Source organism: Raphanus sativus, chromosome 6 (assembly GCF_000801105.2).
Source record: "Raphanus sativus cultivar WK10039 chromosome 6, ASM80110v3, whole genome shotgun sequence".
Taxonomy (NCBI): domain Eukaryota; kingdom Viridiplantae; phylum Streptophyta; class Magnoliopsida; order Brassicales; family Brassicaceae; genus Raphanus; species Raphanus sativus.
Genome location: NC_079516.1, coordinates 26,086,048 through 26,099,507, shown reverse-complemented (window position 1 = coordinate 26,099,507; position 13,460 = coordinate 26,086,048). Strand labels below are relative to the sequence as shown.

Below are 13,460 nucleotides of genomic sequence, written 5' to 3'. Positions count from 1 at the left end.
AATATATAATTTTATAAATATAAATTATAGGATGACTCAAAACATATTAACAAATAAAAATAAAATATTAACCAACTTTTACAATATAGTTCTTTCGTAAAGTTATATACATGAATAAGACTATAAAATATTATCATTATATTAATTTATGTAATTTGGAATCAAACAATTTAGTTTATTTTTAAATTCATTCTAAGCACAATATATCTTAATTTATACATAATTTTCATCAAATATAATTAAAGATGAAGCAATAAAGCACAAGGAAGTACTTACACAAGAGAGGAAGCAGCTAAGAAAGAAGAGGGAACCAGGCAAGTTAAATTAAACAAGGACCTGAGTTACCTTGAGATACAAGTCTGACCATGTAACCTAGTGTGAAGTGCAAGGCAAGGAAGGGAAGCAAAAGAGCATTTCGTTAAGTTTAATTATAAACAACTTGCCATGATATATTTGAAGCAATAGGAACGTTGGGAATCAGATCACATGGTTGGTTAATGTATCCAAGATCACTATCCAAGATCAGACTGCGCATGATCAGATTGTCCTACTCTCTTCTTTGTTTATTATTTGTCTAAGATATTTCTTGTTTATTATTTCTTTATGCAACCTGTTTTTCTATTTATGTAACACTCCTATATACTAAATCAATTAAGGAAATTGTTTTCTCCTTCACTCTTGTTTACTCTCACCATATACTCTCTCTCTCATCTCATGTTCTTCACTAATCTCTTTAATCTCATCACATAAACTCTCATAATTATCTAAAACTCACATGGTATCAGAGCTATAAGCTCTTGAAACCTATGCACTTCCGCAAATCTTTCACTCTTTTAATTTTTATTTCTTTCTTTTTTACAAATCTACTCTGTTTTCTTACTGTTCTTGAACTGTTCTTGAGCTGTTCTTGATGGATTCTGAAGAAAACTCAAAGAGGGTTGTGATTCCAGTTACTCTCAAGGGAGTCAACTACTTACTATGGGCAAGGCTCACAAAGACAGCTCTTGGAGGCAGAGGTCTCTGGGATATTGTTGAAGCAGGCAGGATCCTTGAGAAGAAAACTATCCTAGGAGAGGATGGCAAAGTGGTGGTGGTTGCTGAAGCTGGTGATAAGAAGAAAGTTCAAGAGGATCTTATGGTTCTGTCTATCATCCAGAGCAGCCTTGAAACCTCTATTTTAGAAGCTTACTCGTACTGTGTGACTTCCAAAGATCTATGGGATACACTCAAGAAGGTGTTTGGAAATGTCTCTAACATCAGTAGAGTGTTTGAAGTCAAGAGGGCTATTAACAACCTGTGTCAAGAGGATACTGAGTTTGATAAACACTTTGGGAAGTTCAGATCTTTATGGGCTGAACTAGAAATGCTGAGACCATCTACTGTGGATCCTGAGGTGCTGAACCAGAGAAGAGAGCAGGATAAAGTCTTTGCTCTGTTGTTTACTCTTAACCCAGGATATGGTGATTTAATCAAGCATATTCTGAGGGGTAATGAGTTACCATCACTGGATGAAGTATGTAATCAAATCCAGAAGGAACAAGGTTCAGTGGGTCTCTTTGGAGGAAAGAAAGATCTGGTACTCGCAAATCAAGCTGATGGAGCTGAGGCAGTAGCCAACAAAGGACATTTCAAGCCTGAAGACAAGAAAGTGTGGGTCTGTGACCACTGCAAGAAGAAAGGACATGGAAGAGATAAGTGCTGGATACTCCACCCCCACTTGAAGCCACATAAATTTAGAAATGAAGCAAGAGCTAACTACACTGGTGATGTGAGTGATGTTGGACCTGTGCGCAACAATGGAGGAGGATATGAGAAGGCCATGGCTTCCAGTAGCAGCTCAACAATGAGTAACACACAAGATGAGACTATCAAGCGCTCAGACATTGAAGCTCTCAACAAAATCCTCAAAGATAACTCTGGTAAAACACTTGGTACCTCCTTACATGCTTCAGCTAAATGTGGGATCTCCTTGAACTCTTTAACTAGCTCAAAAATGATTAAACCTTTAGTTATAGATTCAGGAGCTAGTCACCACATGATAAGTGATCTGAACTTGATTAAAAACATTGTTCCTGCCCTAGGAAATGTTATGATAGCTAATGGGGAAAGAGTACCTATTAAAGGAGTAGGTGATCTTAAGTTATTTGATATTAATTCAAAAGCTTTCTATATGCCTACTTTTACCTCAAACTTGTTATCTGTTAAAAGAGCTACTAATGATTTAAATTGCAGTGTTACCTTCACTCCTAATGAGGTTTACTTTCAGGATATTGAAACTAGTAGGGTGCTTGGCAAAGGTGTGACAAAAGGAGACTTGTACTTACTTGAAGACACCAAGCCATCAGCCGATTTATCTCATGCTTTATATTCCATTTCTGATTTACCTAAAGATGTTTTATGGCATGCTAGATTAGGACATCCTCACTCTAGAGCTTTAAACATCATGTTGCCTAGTATTTCTTTTAAAACTGATTGTGAGGCTTGTATCTTAGGCAAACATTGCAAAAGTGTGTTCTCTAAATCAAGTACTATATATGAAAATTGCTTTGATCTTGTTCACTCTGATGTATGGACTGCTTCATGCATATCTAGAGAAAATCATAAGTACTTTGTGACCTTTATAGATGAAAAATCTAAATACACTTGGATCACACTGTTACCATCTAAAGATAGGGTCTTAGAAGCTTTCATAAATTTTCAAAACTATGTTGCTAACCACTTTATTGCCAAGATAAAAAATTTTAGATCAGATAATGGAGGAGAATATACAAGTAATGCTTTCAAGCAACACTTAGTAAGGCACGGAATGATCCACCAAACCAGCTGCCCATACACTCCACAACAAAATGGTGTGGCTGAGAGGAAGAATAGGCATCTCATGGAAGTGGCAAGGAGTATGATGTTTCATACCAGTGTGCCTAAACGATTTTGGGCAGATGCAGTTCTCACAGCATGTTACTTGATCAATAGGATTCCAACCAGGGTCCTTCAACATAAGTCTCCTTTTGAGGTTCTGAACAAAAACTAACCATCTATAGATCATATGCGTGTGTTTGGGTGTTTGTCTTTTGTTTCGATTCCATGAGGTCAGAGGGATAAGCTGTCGGCTAAGAGTACAAGATCAATGTTTATTGGATACTCTCCTCACCAGAAGGGCTATAAGTGTTATGTACCAGAGACCAGGAGGGTCTTAGTCTCAAGAGATGTGAAATTTGTGGAATCTAGAGGCTACTATGATGGAAAGAGTTGGGAAGAGTTAGAGAACCTGTCCCACTCAGCCTCGGATAGAGCTAACAACCTAAGGAGAGTAATGGAAAGACTTGGAATCAGTATACACCAAGATCAAGGAGCCACTACACCTGAGGCCACTACACCTGAGGCCACTCCCCATCAGTCCACGCCATCTACTGAGGTTGATACTGATGTGATTGAGATTCCTCACCTTGATCCTGAGGGGGACAATCAAGCTGAACACTATCAAGATGATTCAGCAAGTCATGATCAAGCTGAGCATCATACACAAGAGGAGCAGGATAATCACATGACTCAAGAGGAGCCAGTAGTGATTGCAAGCCAGCCTCAGCCTAATATTGATCAAGCTGATGATTCAGCAAGTCATGATCAAGCTGAGCATCATACACAAGAGGAGCAGGATCATCACATGACTCAAGAGGAGCCAGTAGTGATTGCAAGCCAGCCTCAGCCTAATATTGATCAAGCTGCAACTGAGGAAAGTAGTTCACAGCCAGGTCCAAGAAGAAGTTCTAGGATCAGAAAGCCGGTTGATCTAAATTGGAAGAACAATAGGGTCTACTTCAATGCTCAAGCTGTGGCTCATCCCATAAGGAGTGTGCTCTCTAGCTCATTATCCCCAAGAACATGTGGTGTTTATTGGAGAGTTGGATCAGGAATACATTCCAAGGTTTTATGAGGAAGCTATGGAGCATGAGGAATGGAAAGAATCAGTGGGCAGTGAGACTAATGCCATGATCATCAATGATACATGGTATGAAGTGGAGTTACCAAAGGGGAAGAAAGCTGTAACCAGCCGCTGGATCTTCACCATAAAGTACAATGCTGATGGGACAGTAGAGAGGCGCAAGACAAGGCTAGTAGCAAGAGGCTCACTCAAACATATGGAGAGGATTATCTAGATACCTTTGCACCAGTTGCTAAACTTCACACCATAAGGATAATCCTATCCTTGGCTGTCAACCTAGAGTGGGATCTATGGCAAATGGATGTGAAGAATGCTTTCCTACAAGGAGAACTAGAAGATGAGGTCTACATGAGGCCACCTCCTGGCCTAGAACACCTAGTGAAACGTGGAAATGTTCTTAGACTCAAGAAGGCTATCTATGGATTGAAACAATCACCTAGAGCATGGTACCACAAGCTCAGCACTACACTCAATGGAAGGGGCTTTGTGAAATCTGAGGCAGATCATACTCTCTTTACACTCACCAGCAAGAAAGGGATTGTTGTGATCTTAGTATATGTTGATGATATCATCATCACAGGGAGTGACAAAGAAGGTATACTCCTTACTAAAGCTTTTCTTAGATCATCTTTTGATATCAAAGATTTGGGAGAGTTAAAGTACTTTCTAGGGATTGAGATATGCCGATCTAAGGAGGGGCTATTCTTATCCCAAAGAAAGTACACACTTGATCTTTTGAATGAGGCAGGTGACTTAGGAGGAAGAACAGCAAAGACTCCACTAGAAGATGGGTACAAAGTGATGCGTGAGGGGGAGATTGATGGCAAGCCATATGGAGATGTGAAGCACTATAGAAGAATGGTGGGAAAGCTTATATATCTCACTATCACAAGACCAGATGTGTGATTTGCAGTTAACCAAGTGAGCCAGCATATGCAAGCACCCAAGATACACCATTGGAAAATGGTTGAGAGGATACTAAGGTACCTAAGAGAGGCGCCAGGACAAGGAGTGTGGATGGGATGCAACAAGAGCACATAAATTGTTGGGTATTGTGATGCTGATTGGGCTGGAGATAGAGTTGATAGGAGATCAACTACAGGCTATTGTACCTTCATTGGAGGCAATCTAGTTACTTGGAAGAGCAAGAAGCAGAAGGTGGTATCATGCTCAAGTGTTGAGGCAGAGTATAGAGCAATGAGGAAGCTAACTAGTGAGCTGATTTGGATCAGGAATCTACTTAAAAATTTGGGTATAGAGACTTCATCTCCTATCACCATGCACTGTGATAATCAAGCTGCAATACACATAGCATCCAACAATGTGTTTCATGAGAGGACTAAACACATTGAGGTGGATTGCCACAAGGTGAGACAGGCTGTGGAGCAAAGGATAATCCTGCCATGTTACACAAGAAGTGATGATCAACTGGCTGACATCTTCACCAAGGCTGCTAGCACTAAGGTTTGCGAGTTCATACATTCCAAGTTAGGACTTGTAGACCTCTCATCATCACACTGATCCTATCAACCATGAAGTGTTCTACTCTTTTTCCTTAGTTTGGTTTTTATCCCAAGTGGTTTTTCCAAGTTAAGGTTTTAATGAGGGAATGCTTCATGGTATCCAAGCTTGACCAGTCTCTATGGTCAAGCTTGAGGGGGAGTGTTGAGATGAAGCAATAAAACACAAGGAAGTACTTACACAAGAGAGGAAGCAGCTAAGAAAGAAGAGGGAACCAGGCAAGTTAAATTAAACAAGGAGCTAAGTTACCTTGAGATACAAGTCTGACCATGTAACCTAGTGTGAAGTGCAAGGCAAGGAAGGGAAGCAAGAGAGCATTTCGTCAAGTTTAATTATAAACAACTTGCCATGATATATTTGAAGCAATAGGAACATTAGGAATCAGATCACATGGTTGGTTAATGTATTAAGTCAAAGAGAGACGTTAAGGAAAGGTCACTATCCAAGATCAGACTGCGCATGATCAGATTGTCCTACTCTCTCCTTTGTTTATTATTTGTCTAGGATATTTTTTTGTTTATTATTTCTTTATGCAACATGTTTCTCTATTTATGTAACACTCCTACGTACTAAATCAATTAAGGAAATTGTTTCCTCCTTCACTCTTGTTTACTCTCACCATATACTCTCTCTCTCATCTCATGTTCTTCACTAATCTCTTTAATCTCATCACATAAACTCTCATAATTATCTAAAACTCACAATTTATACAACAACCAACGTAAATGCAAATAAGAAAATTAATCATAATATATATAAAATAAAAAAATATTAGTTGAAATCAGAGAAATGGATGCAATCCAATATATGGAAATGATAACTAAATCGACTGTAAAAACAATAAAACCGACTAGATATAATATATTTAAAATCATATGTCTAACTAAAATAATATAATATTATTAGTATAAATTTTGGATACAAATTATAAATTAGTTTAAAATTAAAATTAAATAACAATATAGTATATTTAATTTAGAAATATTTATATCCGTGTATGAGCACCGAAAAATCACTAGTTAATTATTAATTTTTAAACCGAAGAAAAACTCTTAATTTTACACTATTTGAAACAACTAAGTTCTTGTGGCAAACCAAAACTGAAGATTATCTTTAAATTTAGGTTGGCCCAGGTTGCGTAGCAAGCTGAGACGATTCCAAATGCTTTCGTCAGTTGTTTTCTTGAGCCGATGGATGCCGGTTCGGTGTGTCTCCGTTGATTCATCTATTTCCAACCTTAGTTTTGAACACGTATCTTATTAGAAATCAAAGTAATGATCACGTCCTCCACCTGTGAGAAGTGTAGTGATCTCATCCCAGTTTGGTGTGTATAGTTTCTTCAAAATCCCTCTCGCAAGGGTGTTCCAGATTTGAGCAGAGTAATTACAATGAAAGAACAGATGACCTCGCGTTTTTGCGAAATAGCTTGATATATAGTGCATGAGTTACTGGTTTGTTAAACCCACTTGGACATGTTGAAAGACAACTGACCATTCCAACTAAGTGATGAATGCATACTTGGATTTTTTTTTAAACGATACTGTTAGGAATTATCGATCGTTTGATTGCTTAATTAAATAACGACACAAGATTTTTAACCCAGTTCTCTTGCGGTACCTATGGGGTGGAAACCGTCTCCCACAATATCTACTATCAATCAAAGGGTTTACACAAACGCTATAAGCGCTCTCTTTGTATAAGACATGACACCAACAAAGAATAAGAAAGATTAAAGAAACTTTATCCCTTAGCGACATGACTCGAACAATATCTCTTAGTTTCTTCTACTCTTAGATATCTCTCTCTAAACTTCTTTTTGTACTTGTGTTTAGGGTTTATCTCAGATCTCTCGGATGATCGTATAAGGCTTGGACGTTTTCTTATTTATATCAAAGATCACCGACTGTCTTTTGTGCTTTTCCTTTTTCTCCATAATGAGTTGTAGCCGACATATTCACATACACAATTTCCTTTTCTTGTACGTGAAGCAAGAGCTATCTTGAATTGGGTTTAGACAAAACTCAGTCCAATTTTCAAGCTCATGAAGAATTGATATATGAAGCCCATATACTTACAGATACTATTTTATAAAATGTGTTTATGTCGGATCCGATACAAATCTTGGATTCGTCATAAACGGATTCGAATATCCTAATTTTAGGTCCATATATCTAGATTTGTATTTTTAAATATATATATATATATATATATATATATTGAACTTTTAATTTTTACTGATAGCTATATTTGATATGTTAATTTAATTTATGTATATTTAAGTATTTAATATAATTTATATATATATATATAAGTATTTAATTTATATATTATTTTAGAATCTTACTATTCTAAAATATTTCTTTTAATTTGATTATTTTTATGATATCGAATCTAGATATCCGCAAATAATATAATATTTAAACAAATATCCAGATTTTAGATATCCAAAAATCAATAATCCAGATTTGGATGAAATCTAGATCTGGAATTCATGAATTTTCCAGATATATGGATCTGGATCTATCTATAATTTTGTTAATATAGTAAATGTTTAATTCATAATATTTAATACCTTACAGAGAGACCATTAATGGGCTTGGGCTTCATGGTACAAGTATCACATAAAATTGAGGCCATTAAACTTATAGACTCAAACTTCAACGTGGCCTTTTGTCAACTATCTTTCTCCATCTTTTGTTTTCGTGTGTGCCGTGCCTCTGCTTCGACAGGTATCGCCTCCATCCCTTCTCTTTACTTTGGATTGTGCGTAAGGAATTAAGGATCATCTCTCAATTCCAATCTGGTGATCTTCTCTTTTCAGATTTTCTGATTAATTGTCTGTTAAATTTTTCTCTGTGAATTTTCTAGGTTTTCTGTGATATCCGATGGCTTCAAGTTCAGACAACACTCGTGGTATTGACTCTTATCTCAAGTTTATTATCTGATTTATTTAATTTGGTAGCTGTTTTGTTGTTCCTTGGAGTTACACATAAAATATTTTAATGTTTTTTTGTGCAGATGAGAAAAACGATTCCAAGAGCAAGAGCCCTAAACAGGGATCTGCCTCAGGAGCTTCTCCTTCACCTTCACCTTCACCTGCTGATTTTGGTATTGACTTCAATGCTTTCGATTTCTCAAGCATGGCGGGTATTCTCAATGTGAGCCTATTTTCATTATTATTTTTTTCTTTTGGTTTTCTGTACTTTTGGATTCTATAGTTGAAGTGGGTTTGGTTTGTTATTGTTTCCAGGACCCAAGCATCAAGGAATTGGCTGAGCAAATAGCCAAAGATCCCACCTTTAACCAGTTAGCTGAGCAGCTTCAGAAATCTGTTCCAAGTGCATCAGGAGAAGGAGGAGGTCTCCCTAACTTTGATCCGGAACAGTACATGGCTACAATGAATCAGGTTATGGGAAACCCTGAGTTCAGAACCATGGCTGAGAAACTCGGCAACGCCTTGGTACAGGTAGCTAATACAAGCTGCTTCTTGTTAAGTTGTTATTGTTCTTCTTGACATTGAATCTCTGATTGAGTTTTTTGTTTTGTTTTGTTTCAGGATCCACAAATGTCTTCGTTTATGGAGGTTTTTGCTAACCCTGGAGCAACAGAGCAGTTTACTGAGCGTATGGCACAGATGAAAGAAGATCCTACCTTGAAACCTATATTAGCTGAGATAGATGCTGATCCTTCCGCCATGATGAAGTATGTTATGAGATCTTTCTTTATAGAAATTATTAACCTCTTTGTGTGTTTGGTTTGGTAAATTTGTATTGCGGTGTTAGGTACTGGAATGATAAAGATGTTTTGAAGAAGCTGGGAGAAGCAATGGGTATAGCTGTTGGAGCTGAGCAGAATGTTGCAGCTGAACCTGAACCTGAGGAGGTGGAAGAAGTTGAAGATGAAGAAGAGTCTATTGTTCATCAGACTGCTAGTCTTGGTGATGTTGAGGTAATTTGTTTTTTCCATGACTAGTTCTTAATGGTGTGGTTTTTAGACCCTTTAATTGGGGTTGTTGCCCTAGTTTAACTTTGGAACTAGCTGTGCTTAATTTCTTGAATCAATCAGGGTCTGAAAGCTGCGTTAGCATCTGGTGGTAACAAAGATGAAGAAGACTCTGAGGGAAGGACAGCATTGCATTTTGCATGTGGATATGGCGAGGTATGTCAAGTCTCTTTAAACAAACCGTAGCAACAATCAAGAACTTTTTAAATTGTCGCATAATTATAATGCAAAGCATTCTATATGGCTGTACAAGCTAGGGGTGGGCGTTCGGGTACCCGTTCGGGTTCGGATCGGGTATTTTGGATTTTCGGGTATTTCGGTATAGGGATATAAAACCCGTTCGGGTATTTCTGTATTTCGGGTCGGGTTCGGGTATTTTTAGTTCGGGTTCGGTTATTTTGGATCGGGTTCGGATATTTAGATTTTAGAAGAAATAAAAAATTTTCAATTTTTTAAGTTTCTTGTATTTAAAAATATAGATTTCACTTAACTGATTTTTCTATTTTTTATAGATTGAATGATTAATAGATTTGGATATAACATTTCAAAAATAAAAATATTAATTTGGCTATTGTTTTAAACTTTGGATGTAACTTTTGTTAATACATGAAACAAAAAATTTGACATGCATTTTAAATGAATATCAAATTATTTTCTTCATAATTATATATATACTATATGATCTTAAAGTATGTGTAACATCAATTTAAATATTTTAAATAAAATGAGAGATGTAAACTAGAAAAATAAAGGTAAATATACATATGTTCGGTTATCTTCGGATATCTATTCGGGTTCGGGTATTACCCGTTCGGGTTCGGATATCCAATCTCTCCTAACTTAATATCCATTCGGGTATTTTGCTACTTCGGTTCTGATTTCGGTTCGGGTTCGGGTGCCACTTCGGATATCGGGTAAAGTGCCCACCGCTAGTACAAGCTATAAGTGTTTTGCACTTGATGTACTATAAGATTATTTATTATTACATAACGTTTTAGAACAGTGAAAAAAGAAGCTGACAGTTACAGTCAACCTATGTGCATTTTACATGTGTTGTTCAAAGCTTAAACTGTTTGAGCCTTAACGGTTATAAATTGATTTTTTCACCTTTTTTAGGTGAAATGTGCTCAAGTTCTTGTGGATGCTGGAGCAAATGTCAATGCAGTGGACAAAAACAAAAACACTCCATTGCATTATGCCGCTGGTTACGGACGGAAAGAGTGTGTAAGCCTTCTCTTAGAGAATGGTGCTGCAGTGTAAGTTTACAAAATAATCTCAGTTTCGATTTCAAACATTTTTCTTAAATGGTTTTATCGAACTCAAATGTTTTTCTTAATTGTTTGTATTGTTTCCAGCACTCTGCAAAACACAGACAGTAAAACTCCGGTTGATGTGGCAAAGCTTAACAATCAGCTCGAAGTTGTGAAGCTCCTTGAGAAGGATGCATTCCTCTAAGAGATTTGAGAACATGTCTTGTGGCTCTTCTGTGTTCTGTAATAGTTTCACAGGCCATTGCTTTCTACACACCTTCGACTTGGTCTTTTTCAATATTACCTTTGGAAAAAAGAAAAATTAAGAAAGAGTAAATGGATATTTTCTTTTATGGTTTTGCAATGAAGTATTTTTCTTCGACTTGGTCATACTCTTTTCTTGTTAAAAAAAAAAGAAATACTAACCTTCCAAAATTGAACTAATATATTTTAACAGATTGTAGAAGAGGATCATAGGATATTATGAGCCTTAATCTAAAGCCTTGATTAATCTAAAATCTTGATTGGTACAGCATTAGCATTATGCTATACATTATCCAATCAACATAACATTTATTTGAAAAACATTTAGAAAAGCATTTACTAAATGCTAATGCTTTCTAAATGATTTCTAGCAAATGCTCTCATATAAAGTTTTTAGAAAAGCATTTGCATTTACAATTTATAAATTTAAAAAAATATATAATTAATTCATTTATTTGATTTAATATTATCATAAAATTATTTTTATATCCAGAAAATAAAAATTTGATTTCTGAAATAAATTTACAATATAAATATTTTTTTAAAATAGTATTTCACATTAAAAATATAATTTGATTATATAAATTATATTATATTTTAAATGCAAAATATTATTTTTAAAAAATAAATTTTAATTGTAAATTTTATTTTTTTAAAATAAAATTTCGATATAAACATAATTTTTGAAATTAGTATATAAAAATAGATTATATCTCTTTTATATATTAATATATAAAATAAAAGATATATATAATGATAATTTATTATTTTTTTAATATATTCAAATTATTTATATCCAAAAATAAATTTATATTTTATTTATTTTATTTAATAATATTCAAAATTATTTTATATCCAAAAATAATTTTTTTAAAATACATTCTAAAATCATAATATTTCACATTGAAAATTTAATTTATGTTATTAATTAAGATTCATTATTTTTAATAACAAATATATTATTAATATATATATATATATATAATTTAATATATATAGGTTTAAAATAAATATATTATAAACTAACTTTTACAAAAAAACTTAAAATTGTATATTGCTACTGCTCTACCAATAATCTTATTAAAAGTTTTAATAAGAGCATACAGTTTCTGCAGCATACTGCTTCTACAGAATACTGCTACTGTTTCTTCATCAGCTGTACCAATCAAAGCCTAAGAATCAATAAAAATGATATGCAATCAAAGGTTAACTAGGTGTTTTGTCAGCATGGACATAAACATATTTATTAATACAGTTACTACTATTTTTTTTCGTCAGCATTTTAAACAGATTCATGTGTTGTTAGTTCAGTATTTATATCCATATAAACAATAAATGATGCTTATATTCTTGCATTGCCTAAAACTATCAGTTTTTGTATTTTGCGTCCGTGAAATATGATTGAGATTCGAATTGTTGAAACTTTTTTTTAAAAAAATTTGTCTTTCAAATAACTTGCAAAAATTGATAATTATTCTGGTTCTGAAATCCCAAATACAATATCATTCCACTTAAATTCTGAAATACATCCACTACTAACTAAAAGATATTATTATTATTATTTGTTCTTGTTTATTCTCCAGAGTCCGAGAACAAAGTTTGGTGAAGTGATCAAAGTTTGATTACAAGGAAGCGGTGGATCGGTGTATACCCACAAGTAATATGGCCGATGCTTTAGTTGTTGGTAAGCCATTTGGGGGAAAGTAATCATGAGAAACATTTGAGGACGAGCAGGGCAGCTTACATGAACGCAGTGGCAGAGCTAAAAAATATTTAAACCGGGGTCATAATTTAATTTTATTAAATTAAATTTATAAAATATAGTTTATTAATACTAATTTAAAAGTATTTGTAACATAAACTATTAAGCTGTTTTAATTTTAAAAGAAATTATATTTGAAACAAAAAGTATAGTACATAGGTACTTAAAAATTATTTGTTAAATGAAATTTAAAACAAAAGCGGAAAATAACTAAATAAATTGCAAAACAACTGAAAGAAAAAACAATGTGAACTTAAACAAACAAAAAACATATAAGAAAACACTCGAAAAGCAATAAAAAAACTGGTTTGACTAATATGTTTGGATTTTAGGCCCAAATTAGTTAAAGAAAATGTAAGAAAAAATGACAAGAGGGTGCACAGACGGAAATCAAAGTTGGGATAAAAGGGGTCAAATGAAAGGAATTAAACCAACTGAGCAGCTGTTATTCACATCTCTAAACTTAAACATTTATTTTTTTCATATTTGACCGGGGTCAGCTGACCCCACTCTCATGATGTAGCTCTGCCCTGCATGAAGGTATATGCATATTCCTTCCCAACTTACTTGATGTGTTCTATTTTTCTTCGAATTTTATCTTACTAAACGTTCAATGTTCTGTTTTTATTTTACTAAACTTTATAACTTAAGAAGAAAGTTTGGTGAATCGAACTTCTGAATGTGAAGCTGCAACTGGAGATAGGAAGACTTCCCTAAGGGG

General features: G+C 34.6%; 2 protein-coding genes across 4 annotated transcripts; both read left to right on the top strand.

Moving 5' to 3' along the window:
* Positions 1–722: 722 nt before the first annotated feature.
* Positions 723–2,688, top strand: LOC130496309 (uncharacterized). Its single transcript, XM_056988287.1, has 2 exons — positions 723–1,919; positions 2,267–2,688. Exons 1-2 carry the CDS (start codon positions 911–913, stop codon positions 2,272–2,274), a joined length of 1,017 nt encoding a protein of 338 aa, XP_056844267.1. The 5' UTR covers positions 723–910; the 3' UTR covers positions 2,275–2,688.
* Positions 2,689–8,082: 5,394 nt separating this feature from the next.
* Positions 8,083–11,095, top strand: LOC108813775 (ankyrin repeat domain-containing protein 2B). Of its 3 annotated transcripts, none has more exons than XM_056989456.1 (9): positions 8,083–8,190; positions 8,330–8,374; positions 8,480–8,619; positions 8,712–8,927; positions 9,018–9,163; positions 9,244–9,409; positions 9,527–9,619; positions 10,580–10,719; positions 10,819–11,095. In XM_056989456.1, the coding sequence occupies exons 2-9, from the start codon at positions 8,347–8,349 to the stop codon at positions 10,916–10,918; spliced, it is 1,029 nt and encodes a 342-aa protein (XP_056845436.1). In that variant the 5' UTR covers positions 8,083–8,190; positions 8,330–8,346; the 3' UTR covers positions 10,919–11,095. The 3 variants fall into 3 exon arrangements, with proteins under 3 accessions (XP_056845436.1, XP_056845438.1, XP_056845437.1); XM_056989458.1 differs by having other exon boundaries at positions 8,156–8,224; XM_056989457.1 differs by having other exon boundaries at positions 8,174–8,228.
* The last annotated feature ends 2,365 nt before the right edge of the window (positions 11,096–13,460 follow it).